General features: G+C 42.3%; 1 protein-coding gene across 9 annotated transcripts in view; it reads right to left on the minus strand.

The window, feature by feature from the left end:
* Window positions 1-387: 387 nt before the first annotated feature.
* Window positions 388-17,443, minus strand: part of YAP1 (Yes1 associated transcriptional regulator) — a 113,378-nt gene continuing 96,322 nt past the window's right edge. For all 9 annotated transcript variants that reach the window (XM_072729951.1, XM_072729952.1, XM_072729954.1 and 6 more), the window contains 3 exons: window positions 8,723-8,853; window positions 5,109-5,221; window positions 388-3,784 (listed from right to left, as the gene is read on the minus strand). In XM_072729951.1, coding sequence (XP_072586052.1) covers window positions 3,546-3,784; window positions 5,109-5,221; window positions 8,723-8,853 — 483 coding nt within the window. In that variant the 3' untranslated portion in view covers window positions 388-3,545. The remainder of the gene's footprint in view (window positions 3,785-5,108; window positions 5,222-8,722; window positions 8,854-17,443) is intronic.

A 17,443-nucleotide genomic window follows, 5' to 3' on the forward strand; every position in this document is an offset into this window, starting at 1 on the left:
TGTAAAACAATAACTATTTCACTAATGTGTTATATTTTGGAGATCATGAGAAAGTATTTTGGAGAAATAAAGCCAAAGGCTATTTTGAAAGACTGTGAAGCCCCGGTCAGTTTCTTCTGTGCTGTTATGTGTCATGAGGTCATTTCAGAATGAAGGAGGCACATTTCTGCTGACACTTGGTCGTTGATGGGGACAGTCTACCTGAAGAACACAAAGTATCACGTTCAAAGAATTCCATCCAGCTTCCAGATGCCAAGCTAATCATGTGTGAACGGTGTACCAGTTACTAGTACAGTCACCTTTCATTTCTGTGTCCTTTAATTGTTCTATTAGAAGACCATTAAGAAGCCAAAAATGTTTTACGTATATTAATTGTTAAAAACAACATAGAGGAGCTTAAAGAAAGAATATATTTGAGCCACATAAACACACAAACAGGGATTACAAAAGAAAAAGTAATGTAACAGTTTATGTAAGTACCTAACATACCAGCATGCTTACAGCTAAAACAAGACATAAAAAGGTAATACGGGTACTGTGTATATAGTTCTGACAAATGTGCATTAAAGAGTTCTCTAATATAAAAACATTTAAATTGTGGAGAATACTTTTCATGATACAGAAAACTGTTAAAATAGGCACACCCACAATCCTTATAAAAATATGCTTGCCAAAGATAAAGCTCATCCAAGCCCCAGTTCTCAGATGTGCAAAAGCCACGAAGCTGTTAACCCTGGGTACTGTCTCCCCCTCTGCGTCATGAGTTTCAACACTGACTGGTATGAATTATGAATTACAGTTAATTATAGTTATTCTTCAGTGTTTCTGCCAAGCTCCCTATAGGATGCATCTACTTAATATGAATACTTAAAACAACATTACTTGTATATAAAAGTCACTTCCTTAATGTCCTTTTTTCCTTTCCTAGAAAAGGCACTATATTTAGAAAATACTTATTACCACAAGTAGTGCTGTGGAAAATCTGAAACTCCAAATCAGCGTGCTCTATCAACAAGTACATCTAAGAAGCCCTAACTAAGAGAACACAAAATGTAAAAAGCTGATAAATTTAAAGATTATAAAATTGGTTTATTGTAAAAGCAATTCAAGAATACCCAGTTAAAATCTTATCCCAACACTACCCAGTACAACCCAGAAGGCATTAAACACTTTGACATCAGAACAAGGACACAGAACAAGAGAGACCAAATCAAGGCTGTGATTCAGATTCAGAAAGAGGAAGGACTTTCAGGCGCCCTTCAGTCAGCGCCAGGGGCCACAGCGGACACAGGTGTAACTCAAGTGACTGAACTTTTAGGAACAACTGCCTTTTGTGACAACAGAAGAAAAAGACACGTATCAGGTTCTCTATCAAGGTCCCCCTAGTCTCTCGCGATCCCTCCCACGTCCCCACCCTTGCCCTGATCTAAAGCTACTGCTGACGTGTAAGATGCGATCTTATTTGTGGCTTATTGGCACACGTAAGCACTTCCAAGTAGCTTTGACCTTCAGCATGTGAGAAAAGAACAACATGCTGTCTCATTCATACCCTCACTTATGCATTCTAGGTAGAATTTCATTATTGCTCTTATATAAAAAAAAAATCTGCACAGTGGCCATTTCCCCTCAGACTTAATTTCAAGATAATCTTTCTGCTGTTTTCTTAATAAAAAGCTTTAGAGTCAATGATTACGAATGATTGACCTATGAATTCATTATATAGAACAGTGATTGCATTTTTTGAGCACTCAAAGTACTTAATATAAAACTTCTCACTCCCAACTTTCACACTCCTCTAACTGAAGGGTCAAAATACTTAATCTATCTTCCGAAGCAAGATGAGACTTTCCATAGCAGTGTTACCTAGGAAAAATGATTCTTCGGTTATAAACCCTTGAAAATAAGGACTTATTCTAGAATATTGAAAGACCCTTAATCACAGAGGTGCTAGCTGGTGCCACTATAATTCACAACCAACTATTACCGTCATAGCTTATACTGAAGAGTTGATTCATGCTCATTTTGTTCCTTTAAAAAATACTCTTTGGAAACCATTATTATTACTCCTGTAGACACATACTCTAGTTATATCTCTTCCTGTAAAAATAAAAGTATAATCATGATTATCTCTATTTCTTTGCTAAACTCAACTACTGATATACATTAATTAATCTGATCACTTTACCAGCTAACTCACACCCTCGGCAGTATTCTATATATACTTCCAGGGTCAATTCTCAGCATACAGAAGTAGGAGCGAGTCTCCATGTATGTTATGAACCTACTTAGTGATTTCCCATCAAGGTTCAAAATTAGTCCAAGGGAGTGTCAAGGGAAAATAAAGCTGTATCTTGTTTGCTTCTTTCAAATTCATCAGACAATACTGTGTGCCCAGAGTGCATATAGTACTCCTCCAGACACTATGCTTTCTAGTATAACTACCTCTAATGTCTGCAGACTGTCTCAATCAGATTTACACTACCGTGAGATATAAACTACTAGTCACATATTCTAAATACATACATTCAAAACTACCATTTTAAAATAAATTGGAAAGTATGGAAACCTTAAAAAAAAGATACATTCTGCTATCACACTATTATAAACCTTATAAGTGTGTGTGTGGGTATATATATATAGAGAGAGCAGATAATCAAGATTTAAATAAGATGGTAAAAAATCAGGAAATGTAGATTTTACCAAAGAAACTACAATAACTGCACCAAGCAACAACTATAAACAGATTGGCTACTATGGTAATTTGTCTCGGTTCTGGGGGAAAAACAAAAACAAAAAAAGCACAACCCAACCAATCAAAACAAAATAAAACGAACAAAAAAAAAAAAAAACCAAACCCACAATAAAACCCACCAAAACCTATACTACAGTATGTGGCAATAATTAATATATTTCTATGGAAACTGTCTCATGCCTCAGAAGCTCCTAAAATAAAATCAAGGTCACTCTGTGATTAATGCTAGCAGTGTGAGGGAAAGCAGAACAGTCTTCAGCCTTGGTTTCAGCTAGCTCATCACATCAGCATTAAGGACTCAACATCCATACGACATTTTTGGCTTGGCAGACCAGTAAGTCATGTTTCTCCACTGGCCAAAGGCAGCTGAAGAAACAATTGCCTGAACAAACTAAATGCTGTGACATGAAGCATTTGACTTCCAAGTCTGAGGATTTAGTTAAAATGATCGGTCAACACCTAACTGGGCAAAAGGAATGGCATCCATCATCCAAACAGGCTCACTTCCCCCAGCCCCCAAAACGAACAGTAGTTATAATAGCAAAAGAAACAAAAAAAAAGTTTTTTTTTTTTTTGATTCTTTAGAGCCAACTATGAAAGAGGTCAGCAACATATTAACAGCAGCAATGGACACGAAGAGCAAAATAGTGGATGAAAGAATCTTGCTGGACGTCTGTTCATCTTTTTCGGTGTCAGCCAGAAGACTACGACTGGCTTACTTGGAAATTTCGAGCATACACGTCTCATCTCCTTAGATCCTTCACAGATTTGGAATTCGGTCTACCTGAGGGCTCTATAACCATGTGAGAAAGCTTTCTTTATCCAGCTTGGTGGCAGCCAGCACGGACTCCATGTCGTTAAGGATGTCAGAGCTCAGAGCTTCCTGCAGACTTGGCATCAACTCCTCTCCTTCTATGTTCATCCCATCTCCCTCCAGCGTTCCGAGGTCCACATTTGTCCCAGGAATGGCTTCTAGGTAGTCTGGGAAACGGTTCTGCTGGGAGGGCAGGGTGCTTTGGTTGATAGTATCACCTAGTTGGGATGGAGAAAAGCAGACATCAGAGCTCCGTTAGGTGAGCATCCAGAAATGAATGGAGACCGACCTCCTGCGCCAACTCCCACAGTTTACTTTAGGTTAAACAGCTCGCAGAAAACAAAATACCAAGTTTACTTCTGTTTTAACATGTGCGCAGATGCTGAAGCAACAGCTCGATGTTTTATTACTAAGTGCTCGGCACCAAAAGGTCTCACAAGAAAAAATAAAAATCCCTCAAAAACTTATGGACAGCAAGGGAGAGAGAACAAGAATGCCACACAAGAGCATCACTGCAGACTCTCCAGGTCAAACTGTACGGTAGATAAAATATAGAAATGATGCTCACAGACGCCTCTTTCTTTACCTGGCACACGGGGGAACTGTAAAAGAAGGAAGAAGGACTAGATGAAAACTGCCTTCTGCTCTGGGAAAGTCACACTCCTAATGGCAAACCAGCTTCCTGAGTCCTTGAATATACAAAATCTCTCTAGCTTTCCTTCTAGAGGTTCCTGGTTTATCTGGCCTGGAAGCCTTTCTTGAACATGACGTTAACATTCCTTAGAGCTTCCAGGAACATGGACACTGCCCAGTGAGAGCTCCAGGGTTCTGGAGAATGAAGACGTTGGGGAGAGGACAAGGAAAAAAGCATGATGGGCAAGAGACAGTCTCAGAGGCACTGGAGTATGGTGATCTCAGATTCAGGGAAATGAAGAGGAGGGGTGGTGAGTACTGGAGGACACACCAAGGCCACGAGCAGGAGGAGTACAGGCAGAAAAGATGCGCCAAACACTCTGAGGAGCTGTTGGCCAAAGAGGTGGCCAGCGGGAGAGCCACTCTGGCCCTCCGGGTTCAGACCCGAGCACAGGGCGGTCAGGGGTCACCTGGTGAGCCATGGGAGGAGACAGCCCCCACCCTGCTCTGCTCAGCTCCTGCTACAACCAGGCAGCCTTCCCCACCTGCTTTCCTGAGACCTCAAGCCCTTGGGGGAGATGGAGGCAGACACTGAATCCATATGGATCTCCGTGAGGGCCATCCGCTGCCCTGCCAGATGGCTTAGTATGGGAAGTGCTAAAATAAGTTCTGCCATCAGTTCTGTTCAAAGAGAGCCATGCCGTCTATGTGGGAAAACAGAACACACATCAGTTACAAATGGCCATGAAGAAACAAAGCAGGCTCAACGGGAGTGGAAGTTTGCAGGGTTGTGACTGGTTTTCTTCTCAATAACCTTTGCTCATAGACCTGTGACCACCCCCACCCCCAACCTGGAGAAACAATGGTGGTCACTGAGGCCGACCGCCAAGACACGTGGAGGACACCTACCTGTGTCCATTTCATCAACACTGTTCAGGAAGTCATCTGGGGTTCGAGGGACGCTGTAGCTGCTCATGCTCAGCCCACTGTCTGTGCTTTCATCCCGGGAGTGGTAGGTGCCACTACAAAACAGGAGAATTCAAGACCTACACCAACATTTTAAATGATTCCAATGTAAAGGTGAACACGATTCTCTAAGAGGGTCAGTGAGACTCCTGCCTATAGTGTGTGGAGCAAGCATCACCCAGCCCCCGGGGCTCACAAGGGACCCATGGTGGGATGTGACACGTTTACCCTGAGGCAGGCATAGCTCTTCCACGAGTCTGGGGCTGGTGGCAAGGAAAGCACAGAAGAGAGGCTCGCAGCCTTCCTTGAGAACAGAAAATTCTCTGTGTGCTGTCCTGTTATGCCATCTGAATCTGGCTTCTATCATATCCCCAGTGGGTCCGCACAGGCTGCAGGGGACTCAGATGCAGCCCCTTGTACACAAGAGCTCAAGCCAAGGAAAAATCAACCCAATACAAACCCACAAGGCCTTTCTGAACTGGGCCAAAAAGGAGGGGTCACCACTGAGAAGGTAACAACTCCCCTCAGGGAGGCTGGGGGCCTCAGGCAATTAGGTTGCAGGTCGTGACCTCAGGGTTGCAGGATGAGCCCTGTGGCAGGCTCTGCGCTCAGTGAGGTGTCTGCTCCAGATCACCCCCCATCCAACCTGTGTGCATGCTCTAAAATAAAGCTCCAATAAAAAAAAAAACAACAACCAGACAAACAAAAAAAACAAACCTCCCCCAGCTTTGCCTTCTTGCTTCTTATGTTTAGGGGGAAAGACCCCAAACACTTTATTTAGCATGACACAGCAGTCCTGAGAGTTCCAGCTAAAAAAGAGATTTAAAACCCCAAGCATTGGACAGCCCAGGTGGCTCGGTGGTTTAGCGCCGCCTTCAGCCCAGGGCGTGATCCTGGAGACCCCGGATCGACTCCCATGTCAGGCTCTCTGCATGGAGCCTGCTTCTCCCTCTGCCTGTGTCTCTGCGCCTCTCTGTATCTCTCATGAATAAATAAAATCTTAAAAATAAATAAAACTCCAACCATGCCAACAATTCTAAGGTATACACCCTCAGGAAAAACAGAAAAATACGAGTGAAGATGGATTTTAACTTGAGGCTAAATGGTTACACATGTGTGGTCAATATCCCCTCAATCCACAGACACAGAACACATGCCTGAGCCAGTGCCACACACACAGCAGCTGGCGTGACTACAGGATTTGGAGTTCTGCTAATTCTAGAAAATTGTACAGCAAATAAAGGTCTGGTACTTTTGATGATCTCCGACCAGGATGTGAACTTTAACTTTCCTCCAAGCCTGGAAACTTAGGTAACTATTTAGCTCTCACAAAGTTAAAAAACAAAAACAGCTAAGCTTTCCTTAGAAATAAGCTGTAACAGTTGCTCAAGGTTGAAAACTCAGTCCCCCAATTTCTTCCCTAATTACCCAAAGGAGCTACCCTGTCCTCCCTCCCCTCACTGTGTATATTGAAACCATGGATTACTCTAAAATCTGCCAGATTTTGGCAAGAGTCAAAAGCCTCACAAAGACCCAAGAAAACACAAATTTGCCTCTAAGACCATTTGTCCACTGTACCACTGTGTTCCATCCTGCCTGGATCTGGGAAAGGGGCCTGGTCACACTGCACTCCCGCTGCGAAGAGTAGAGCACAGACGGACACTGCAGACGCTGCGGTGGAGAGGCTGAGCTCACGTGGTTGTGCGGAGCTCTTTTGGAGCCACGAGACAAGCATGGGGGCTGCTTCTCTGCCCAGGGCCCCGGCCCATGCCTCCCACAAACACACAGAGCAGGCATGAGTTCAGGCTCTGAGGACAGAGAGACAACTACAAAAACCTACAGATGATGGTTTCTGAGAGACTCATAACGTTGAGGAGACAGAGGAACATGTGTGTTAATGAACTATACTCAGGCGCTATGTGAGCAAAGTGCTTTGAGAACAAAGAAGGAGCATGGGAAAGCAGGATCTTGGGGTCCTGGGGGACAGGGGGACTCTGTGCCAGGGCTGAGAGTCAACCTGGTGGTCAGTGTGAAGCCTCCAGGATATGCATGAATCCAAGAGAGAAATGGTACGTTAGATGAGGGTTTAGGACAGGGGGCACCATACAGCCTGGAAAAAGGATTCTGCCCTTGGTCCTAGTAATGCCGATCACCTGACACCCAGTGACCTTTACCAAGAGACAGAATCTCAAACTACAGACTAGTGTTCATGAGACATTCTCAGGAAGAATCTGCACAAAGGATGCCCAGCCTATATCCACATTCTATAGTCTGCCTCTACCCTTGGGCCACACGAGGCCCAACAAGATGGACATTGCAATCACACCAAGCTGAAAGCTTCTTTGTGGGGGGAAAAAGTCATGTGGCTCTGACCTTTCCTGATTCACTGTTGTCTATGTTCAGAGCCTCGTGTACATACACTCAGGTTTGGCAGAACCACAAACTCAGAACACATCTTAGACAGTCTTCAAGATCAAACCTAAAAAACCAGGCCCCCAACCCCAATTCTAAGACTGAGCAAATGGAAATTCTACTGGACTGGACTGCATGTCTTGGTAGGATAAAAGAAATTTCTTTCTTTTTTTTTTTTTTTAAGATTTTATTTACTTATTCATGAGAGAGAGAGAGAGCGAGAGAAAGAGAGGGAGAGAGGGAGGCAGAGACATAGAGAGAGAAGCAGGCTCCATGTAGGGAGGCTGATGTGGGACTCGATCCTGGGACTCCAGGATCACGCCCTGGGCCGAGGGCAGGTGCTTAACTGCTGAGCCACCCAGGTGTCCCAAAATCTTGTTTTTCTAAGATCATGAAGTTTGCAATTCACCTGCTGAGAAATGAAAGCGTAAGAGAATAGCTTTCCTAAACCAAAGGACCTTTAAATGTTTTTAAAGGTGCATTGTTTAAAACTAGTTAAAAAAAATCCGAAAACCAAAAAGTACAAAGACAAGAAAGTATTTGTTCCATTTTAACAAACTGAAACTCCATGAACATTTTACAACCTAAGCGGATGAACGGTCATCAAACCTAGGAGTAGGACCTGTGGGTGAGCAGCTTTCACAACAGCTCCATGAGGCCACCATATCTGCATTGGCCTGAAGCTGGCGGTCCATAAGTGCACTGAAGAGCACCCACAAGCCCCTGCCTGTTGTGCAGTGTGTCTACAGGAGGCACCACCGTACATTTCACGTCCTTAAGCTACAGTCCTTAAAAACATGTGGCCTTCAGGAGCTGCTGCAGGAAGACCAGGTCCCACATCACTGGGGCTGCTCCAGAGGATGACCCCCCTTGCATGCCTTCCTTCACGACTCTGCCACATTACATCACTGCGCTGCTTCACAGCACAGGCAGAAGCAAACACATGACTGGGAACAAGTCCTCCATGAGTCCCCATGGCCCAGGTCCTCCCACAGGAGCCAGCTTCGAATGCTGGAGCTTCACAGGGCTTGTCATTGGTGAGGGTCATTCACAGTGCAGTGCCTGGCCCCCAAGGGTACTTACTCATGGGGTCAGGACCAGCCCTGAGGGGACTCCCGTGAAACCCACAAGCAGCTCCCACCCACCTGTTGAGAAAGGGATCCGAGCCACTGGTCGTCATTGTCCTCAGTTCCTGAGACATCCCGGGGGAAGGCACTGGATTGGGAGTCCCACCATCCTGCTCCAGTGTTGGTAACTGGCTACGAAGAGCTAGTTCCTAGAAAAAACAAACAGCAACATGGTCAGTCTACTGCTAACAAACTCATCATTCAATTTAAAGAAATAAAATGCACATGACCGTGCGAGGTACAGAGTTCAGGTGTTAAACTCTGGTCAAAACTAACAGGTTACCCGGTCAGAAACACCAAGTTCTTTTGCACTAAGTCACATAAATTCAAAGTCTATCTTGTCTTACAAACTCCAGAACAGATACACAGGATTCCCTAAATTCATTTTGTTATTTCTCTTACTTTGGCAGACCCTCCCAAACCTGTCCTATGGGAAAGGATGGGAAGTGTGGTCTTTCAAAAAAGAATGCCTCTTATAGTTTCCCTCTACTCACCAACCCTCAGCTGATTTTTTGTTCGGCACCAAGGAGTCAAGGCAAAGTCGGAAAAAACCACACCAGGCAATAAGCGTGAGCCACCAGTGCCCCCGGCTGCCCGGTGTCTGCACCTGACCTCACGCTCCTCCATCCTCAGCTGTGCTCAGAGCCATCCAACGTATCCTCAGCAGGACTCTACCTGGATTGCTCGGCAAAGACCATGGGTCACTACCACCCAAGTGGCTCTAGAGGGCCCGTCCAAATGGCCCAGGCCTCAGTCTCAAATGTGTCCAGGACCTGGAAGCTACATCACCTCATCCGGCCATCCTGACACTGTCCTCGCTCACCTTTCTCATCCACCCAGGCACCCCAACAGCTCCTGCCGTGCCTCTCACACTCCCATTAACCTCTTGTTTGTGGGAGCACAGGCTCCCTTCTCCCTTGGCTTTTCTGATTTGACTAGAAATGTGGCTTTTTATTGCTAAGGACACTGCCTGGCTGTTCAGGAAGGCACACCTGAGGCACCCCGACTCCTAAACCATCAATTCCGCCTCGTGCAGAAAACACTGCTTTTCACTCAGCTTTAGGCCTGCTGAATACACCGTCCTTTACACTGGGGTTTCTTAACTGAAGGATCATGACAGAATGCAGAGGGTCTATGAATTTGGGTGAAGAAGATTCACTTTTATTTTTACTAACTTGTAACTGAAATTCAGCATTCTCTTCAAACACAGATGACAAGAGTTGTATTTGCCATCCTCTTACTTTGCATCCATGGACAGCGTTTTCATATCCTACTGTAGTTGCAAATTATCTTAAAATACCATTTATGCTCATTACCATTTCAATAGTACAAAAGTTGTAAGACATGCTGTTAGAGCTTGTTATTTACAGATTAATTACTAGGTCACATGGCAGCTCCTCGACGACCTGGATCCCAAGGACCTTCACCTCCACCTATGTGAATCACCTCCTTGCTTGGCTGAGACCATGGGACTTAAGTCTGCAGGCCTGCCTGGGATGAAGACCGGCGTGTCACCTCCCTGAACCGTGTGCACCACGATCACTATCAGTGCATCAAGCTTATGGAATAATCTACCCCTGAGGGTCCTGTATCTCCAGCAACTCTGGAATGGGTATAGCGATTTCACCCCCAAGAAATCTTGCACACACTCACCCTGCTTTCTCCTCCCACCCAGCTCCTGCATGACCTCAATCCCACTCTATCTGCCCTCCAGCCTCAGGGACTCTACTTCGTCTCTTACGATTCCAATCGACTGGCTCTTTTTCCCATTAAAAAAATAAAATAGTGGTTTAAGTGACATACAACATTGCATCAGTTTTAAGTATACAATGCAAGGATTTGGTATTAGTACACACTGTGAAGTGACCATAGCAATCATCTGTCTAGCTACCATCCATCACAACACAGTTACAAAAAGTCTTTTCTTCGAATGAAGATTTTTAAGATTTATTCTCTTAACTTTTAAATATGTATTTATTATGCAGTATTATTAACTATAGCTAATAATTATAATCATTAACTATAGTCACCATGCTGTATAAAGTATGAACCTTTTGACCCCCTGGCAACCACCAATCTGTTCATTTTCTGTAAATTTGTTTTTTTTTTTTCAATTCCACTTATGAAGTAAGATCACATAGTATTTGTCTTTCTCTGACTTATCTCACTGAGCATAATGCCCTGTATGTTCATTCATGTTGTCACAAATGGCAAGATATACACATCTTTATCGACTCGATTGTTGATGGACGCTTAGGTTGGTTAAGTGATTGACAGCTGAATGGACACTGAGGTTTTCTCCACAACTTTGTTATTGTACAAAATGCTGCATGTATCTTTTTGAATTAGTGGTTTCTGTTGTTGTTGTTGTTGTTTTCAGAGAAATACCCAGAGGTGGAATTGGAAGATAGATTATAGGGCATTTTTATATTTAGCTTTCTGAGGAACCTCCATACTATTCTCCAGAGTGGCTGCACCAGTTTGCATTCCCACCAACAGTGCATGAAGTTTCCTCTTTCTCCAAATTCTCGCTGACCCCTGCTGTTTCCTGTGTTGTTGATTTGGACCATTCTCACAGGTGGTATCTCATCATGGGTTTCTTTTATAGGATTTTATTTATCTGAGAGAGATTGAGTATGAGGAGGAAAATGGAAAGGCAGAGGAAGAAGCAGACTCTCTGCGCAGGGAGCCTGGACACCAGGCTCCATCCCAGGACCCCAAGATCATGACCTGAGCCACCCAGGTGCCCTGGTTATGGTTTTGATTTCTGTTTCCTTCATGGGCCAATTCCTGGTTCTTTTTCTCCTTCCCCATGAGCTTGAATTATGAGCCGATCATGTAAAATAAACATAATAGGCCCCTTTCACATCCTGAAATACACACATAATTTCATCTCAACAGAGCAAACTGCTGCCCTGAATGAATGTTAAAAGCGTGCTCACTTCATTTCTATCCTGAGACTGCTAAGAAATGCTAGAGAAAAATCAAACAGCTACTCAGACTATTATAAATTAATGGTCTTCGGCCTCGAATGGGCCTTTGTACCACTCTAATTTTTTTCTTTTTGTCCTTTGGTCACTGTTTTCTCACACTCTCATGGTCACCACCCAGCATCTGGCACACGCTTTCAAGTCCATTCCCACCTCTCTCCCGTTGAAGTGAGAACACTGTAGACATCACGGAGTCTGGCTTTCTGGTTCTCTTGCCATCCACTCATCCCCGCAGGGTCATTCAGTCCCACGGGTCTGTGTAACTCCTCTTCCTGCTAATGAGCAACCCACTCTCCTAGTGGCTTCTGGGGACCTAGGTCATCTATCTGCTCTCCATCCTCCCATCTCCTCCTGCAAAGTGGTAAGTACCGTAGAGTAGTGCCCTGCACTCCCTGTGAGGCTATAGTAGGACCTCAATGCCATGTCCTTCCATATGTGCTTTTTGACTAGAACCCCTTTCTTTCTTCCCTATTAAGACCCCATTCCCTTCCCCAGATAACTCTCCATGACGATCTCATCTCCACCTTCGGACTTGATTAGAAGTGATGGTTTAACAGTCTTGGGCATATATGGAACATGTTCTTAGCACTTACTATGCATTATTGTAATTATTTCTTCTCTGTCTCTTAAGGGCACATTGAATGAATGAATGGACAGTTCTGGAGCATAAAACAGTAACTTCTAATGCTCTGAAGAAGTTATGCTGCTATTAAAACATGAGGATACAATCAGAAATAGATTTGAAAATGAATAAAACCATAGGCTCTAGATGAACAGGTGGCTGCAGACCTTCCAAACAATGGGAGTGCCTGCAGATACCTTAAAAGAGCCTCATTCGTATTCCACTTTCCACTATCAAAGGCACACCTGCCTTCTATGTAGCAAGCACGAGACAGGACACTAAACAGTAAGTCATTACTAAACTGATAAATTATTTTCACAATGTTTTTATAAATTTTTATTTTACTCTTTTTGATAAAATTCCTACTTTTTGAGATTGTTTTCTGAAGTGAAAGCTAACTGTCCTGTGGTACTTTGGATTTTGCCACTTTGCTTGTTTGAAGCTGCCGAATTTCTACTTGTCGCTGTGTCTGACACCTGAGTTTCTACTGCCAGCAGGCGGTGCAGAACCAACTATCCATATTCACAAAGGAAGCTACTTTGGAGACATGCCTAAGGAGATGCTCGAGCACCACAAAATCAAGTCTGTATCTGATATGACTAAGGCCCATCTAAGACTCGTCTAAAGTGGGCCTGAAAGAACCAAAGAGAAAAAACCATTTTACTTTTGCAGGTGGTAAGAGGAGGCTGATGGCATCATCAACCAAATAGGGACGAATCTGGCACGAACACAAATATAATGTCACATATAACATATATATAGACGGTAGGAGCCATATCAAGGTACGAATATTCAGCTCAGTTTCCAAACTTCTAGCAAATAGAACAGGACTGATGAGACCCCCTCCGTGATTTCTCAACAGTTTTACTGAGGTATAATAACTTGTACACCTATTATGCAAAAATGGGTATTCTTAACATAGCTCAGTATTTGCTGAAGCAAAATTGCTGAAAGTAGACTTGATAGCCACTTCCCCAAGTCATTAATTCTTAATACTTTCATTTCTTATTAATGTAATTTATTTCACTGGGTTCAACAAAGAAGATGAGAGAATTTTGTTGACTTCTGAAACAAATGGTCAAGAGACAGAGAACTACGCACTGATGGGCAGGACCACAGACCAGCTTACCTCCCCTTTTGACTGATGACTGGAGCTCAAATGAACGTATCAACCCCCACTGCTCTCTTCACACAAGCACACCTACGTGTGCCACACACACACAGTTCTAAGAAGGAGAAACCTGTGGCAGCATCCTATTCCCCACCTTCCTGTATCAGGAAAGAAGAACATGGGGAGCACAAGTGAAATCACAGCTTTCACTGACAGGAAACTTCACACGTCCTGCATCCATAGCCAAGAACTGACATGTGAGAGTGAACACACTTACATAAAATTAAGAATTTTAGAAGTAGAATACTGAAAATTTGCTTCAGAGCTGTATAGACCTTTTGCTAGTGACTTTAGAGAAAAATAATTATAATATGGATAAGCATGAAATGAAGTTATATAATCAATTTTTAAATATCTGGTTACATAATTTTTAAAAATTATTTTAAAAATACATTCCATAGAAATTTTTCTCCATTATACTAGTTTTAAATATATATATATAAACCTATACAGGATATAAGTCTACTCTAGTGTGATAAAGTAGCTTTAGGAAAACACACTTTGGACAAATATGGACATTATTTTGTAATTGGGTAAATCTGGCTTAGCTGTTTCAAAAACAAGCTTTGGGACATAACTGGATCATCTGTAAAAACGGATTTCAGTTGAAATGGTTCATGTTGAAAGTTATGTCTATCTCTAAGGAGTTTTTTTACTCTGAAAAAAAATGCCTAAAATTAGAATACTAAGCTAAAAATACAAATTTGTTAAGCTTCTCTTTTCCCCTAAAGGTAGAATAAATAGTTTGACAGATTTTCAGGAATGAAGAAGTTATAGGAAATTTGGCCAAAATTTAATCATGCTTCTGTATTTCTTTTTTTTTTTTTCATGCTTCTGTATTTCAAAGGTCAAAGAATTCTTTTAGAGTATTTGACTTTTTCTAAATGAAGCAAGTATTTTTAGCTCATATTCTTCCGTAATAATACAAAAATGTGGCAGCTTCTCCCATTGAGCTTGTAAATCTTAGCTCATCTGGGATACATTTGGAGCCACAGCCATCTGTAAAAGGGACGGTCCTGGCATGGTCCAAAGGGAACTTTCCAGGGTGGTTTGTAAGAGAAAACACAGCTTGCCTGTGTATACAGTGGACTTTCACGGGCTCGGGATCCAGCCACGAGCCACTGGTCCTTTGTATTTTCCGCTCCTCTTTCTTAAATAGCAGCATCATTTCCCACAGGGTCAAAAAAGACACTTTAAGATAATACATATCTGATCATTAAAGTATTTTGGCCTCATATAAAATCAGTACTTTGGTTCACATTATTTAGAAAAATAAGGAGAAAAGTGGTAGAAGTGGTCGGTAGTCTGGAAACATTTAGGAAAACGGAAAAATGAAAGAACATTAATGAATCTCAAAGTAATCGTGGTAGGTGAAAAGTTAGGGTTCCAATTTATAGAAAATTCTATAAAACACAATGTCAACTTTCAAGCCTTTCTTAAAGCAATTTTGTCTTTAGGAAGCACTAAGCTATGTAACTGCGCTTCCATTTTAGGGTGACACATGGCACAGAAGTGCACGTTGGTTTGTTTTTCTCTGGGTCATTGATTTGCTTAAGGAAGTTTAGTTTAGTGAACTAGAAATCCAAATTTAGAAATGGAGAGTAACTCTAAAAATACACAACTTATAATAGTTTGTCTCAGTGATAGCAGTGTAGCAAACACTACAATTTTAAAAAGAGTGGAGAAAAAAAGCCATTTCTTCCGGCTGTTCAAGACAGGCCTCATCATGCCCTGCTTTCCAACACTGCTTCCAACAGCCATAGCATATTTCCTTATGTCTCCAGCAATTAAAACATTTAGTCGATATTTAGAATGTTTTTTTAAAAAAGATTTTATTTATTAATTCATGAGAGACACAGAATGAGAGAGAGAGGCAGAGACATAGGCAGAGGGAGAACAGGCTCCACGCAAGGAGCCTGACGTGGGACTCGATCAGGGTCTCCAGGATCATGCCCTGGGCTGAAGGCAGAGCTAAACCGCTGAGCCACTGGGGCTGCCCTGCTTTTTGTTTTTTAATGTGCGTGTCATTTTACTAAATCATCTTCAACTTCATAATATCTTTGACTTAAAAAAAAAAAAAAAAAGTGTGTGTGTCCCTGGACCTGGAGACTATTATGACACTAGACTCTGAAAGGTGATCTCCAAAACAGACTCACAGTTTGCTGTTTCCAGCACTACCCTGGGATTCAAAATTCCTTCTCACAGAATTAGGTCTTCTGTAATTTTTGTTAATTATAATGTCAATTAAAGTAAATAAACATTATTTTAATGTTCTTCAAATTATAGAACATTATCTTAATGAGTAAAACAAATGAGATAATCAGAGTTTGCAAGTGTGGGGTTTATACAGAGTTTCCAATGTGCCTATCCAAAATAAAGTTGAAAGATTCATGAGAAAACACTTAAATGAAATTGTTTAATTCAATATTAGGACTTCAAAAAGAGGAGAGAGAATCTTGAGAAATGTTAACTGGACTCTGAAACAGCTTTCCTAGTGTCTGCTAACAGGAAAGACAACTTGGAGGAACAAAAAGTCAAATTCTTTACTGTTACTAAATTCAGGGAAAATAAGCTTGATGGCCATTGTTTTCATGTGGCTCTAAACAGTGGTGTTATTTTGCTCCAATTGGCCCAAACTATGGACATCTGACCCTCTTCACCAGTGCAGGCTAACAGTGTGGGGTCTAGGACCCTCCACCTGAATATGACGGGTTTTATCCCTTACTGAACCAGTGACTGATCCTAGCGTGTATTTATTACTACACATTAGGAACGGCAACTATACAGTACTCATTCGCTGCAAAATGTTTGCAGCTATAATTTTATGAAGATTGAAGCAATTATTTGCTCAGAAATTAAGATATCCAGACACAGCAGTCTTGTTTCTATGCTTGAAGTTGTATCAGGAATCCTGAGAAGGGCAATGAGGATGGGTTTCGCCCTAGGCCCTAGACAATCTTAATGGGCGGAGAGGGAAACACGAGCAGAATCAGGGCGACAGGACAGAAGAGGGCTCACAGCCAGAGAAGAAAGGAGAGAGCGAGGAGGCCATAGCCTGGGGAGGAAATGGGGACGCCACGCTGTCGAAGCACAATCTCACTTCATCTCATCTGTACTGGGGAGCCACATTCTCAGGCGCAAGAAGGTAAAAACGGTCCCCCTCCCAGTGGTGCTGCCTTCTTCAAATTGCTTTGTTTCACAAGACCTTGAAGCAAAAACTGTGATGCATCCCTAACCAACACTCCCTAAGGGTCTCCCAATTTACCAAGGGGTAACTGATCTACTAGAAAGAGATACAGCTAGAAAATTGAGCGTTAAAGGCTCAACTCAAGGAGCAAAGATGACATTTATAATTCCAAAAAGTTTCTTCCAAGAACAGAAATAGCTTTTGAAACATAAAAATAATGAATAATCAAAATGAAATTAAAAATTTTAAGTACTCAAAAAAAAAAAAATTTTTAAGTACTCTAAAGACAAGTTTTTCCAAAATTCTGCACACAAACCCTAACAAAATAAGCTGATAATTTTTACCTGTAACTAAAATATACTTATGCCTTTAAGCTGTTTTTATTTTCCAGAACTCTGCATTAACCTTGCCCACACTGACGTCTGTTTACAGGACCAGAGAACCTGACTACGCATCTGTGCAGTTGGTCCTATTTGAAAAAAATAAGAAGATAGCTTTTGAAATGACTACTTTCATAAACATTTTGAAGTTTGGTATCTTTCCACATCCCACAGCGTATGAAGTATATAATTACAGATATAGAGTAATGGCACTGATTTCATGTTGCTTGCAAAAACTCATGTGCACTAATTCCTATTAGAAAAGTAAAATAAAACTTTGAGCAGTGCCTGGCACTCAAATACTGAGTGGATCTATCCCCTTTTCTCCATTATTCCTTTATATGCTCTGGTCCTTGAATGGGAAAGCTCCTCCTGGCTTTCTTGTTACC

The sequence above is a fragment of the Vulpes vulpes genome, chromosome 12 (assembly GCF_048418805.1).
Source record: "Vulpes vulpes isolate BD-2025 chromosome 12, VulVul3, whole genome shotgun sequence".
NCBI classification, from domain to species: Eukaryota; Metazoa; Chordata; class Mammalia; order Carnivora; family Canidae; genus Vulpes; species Vulpes vulpes.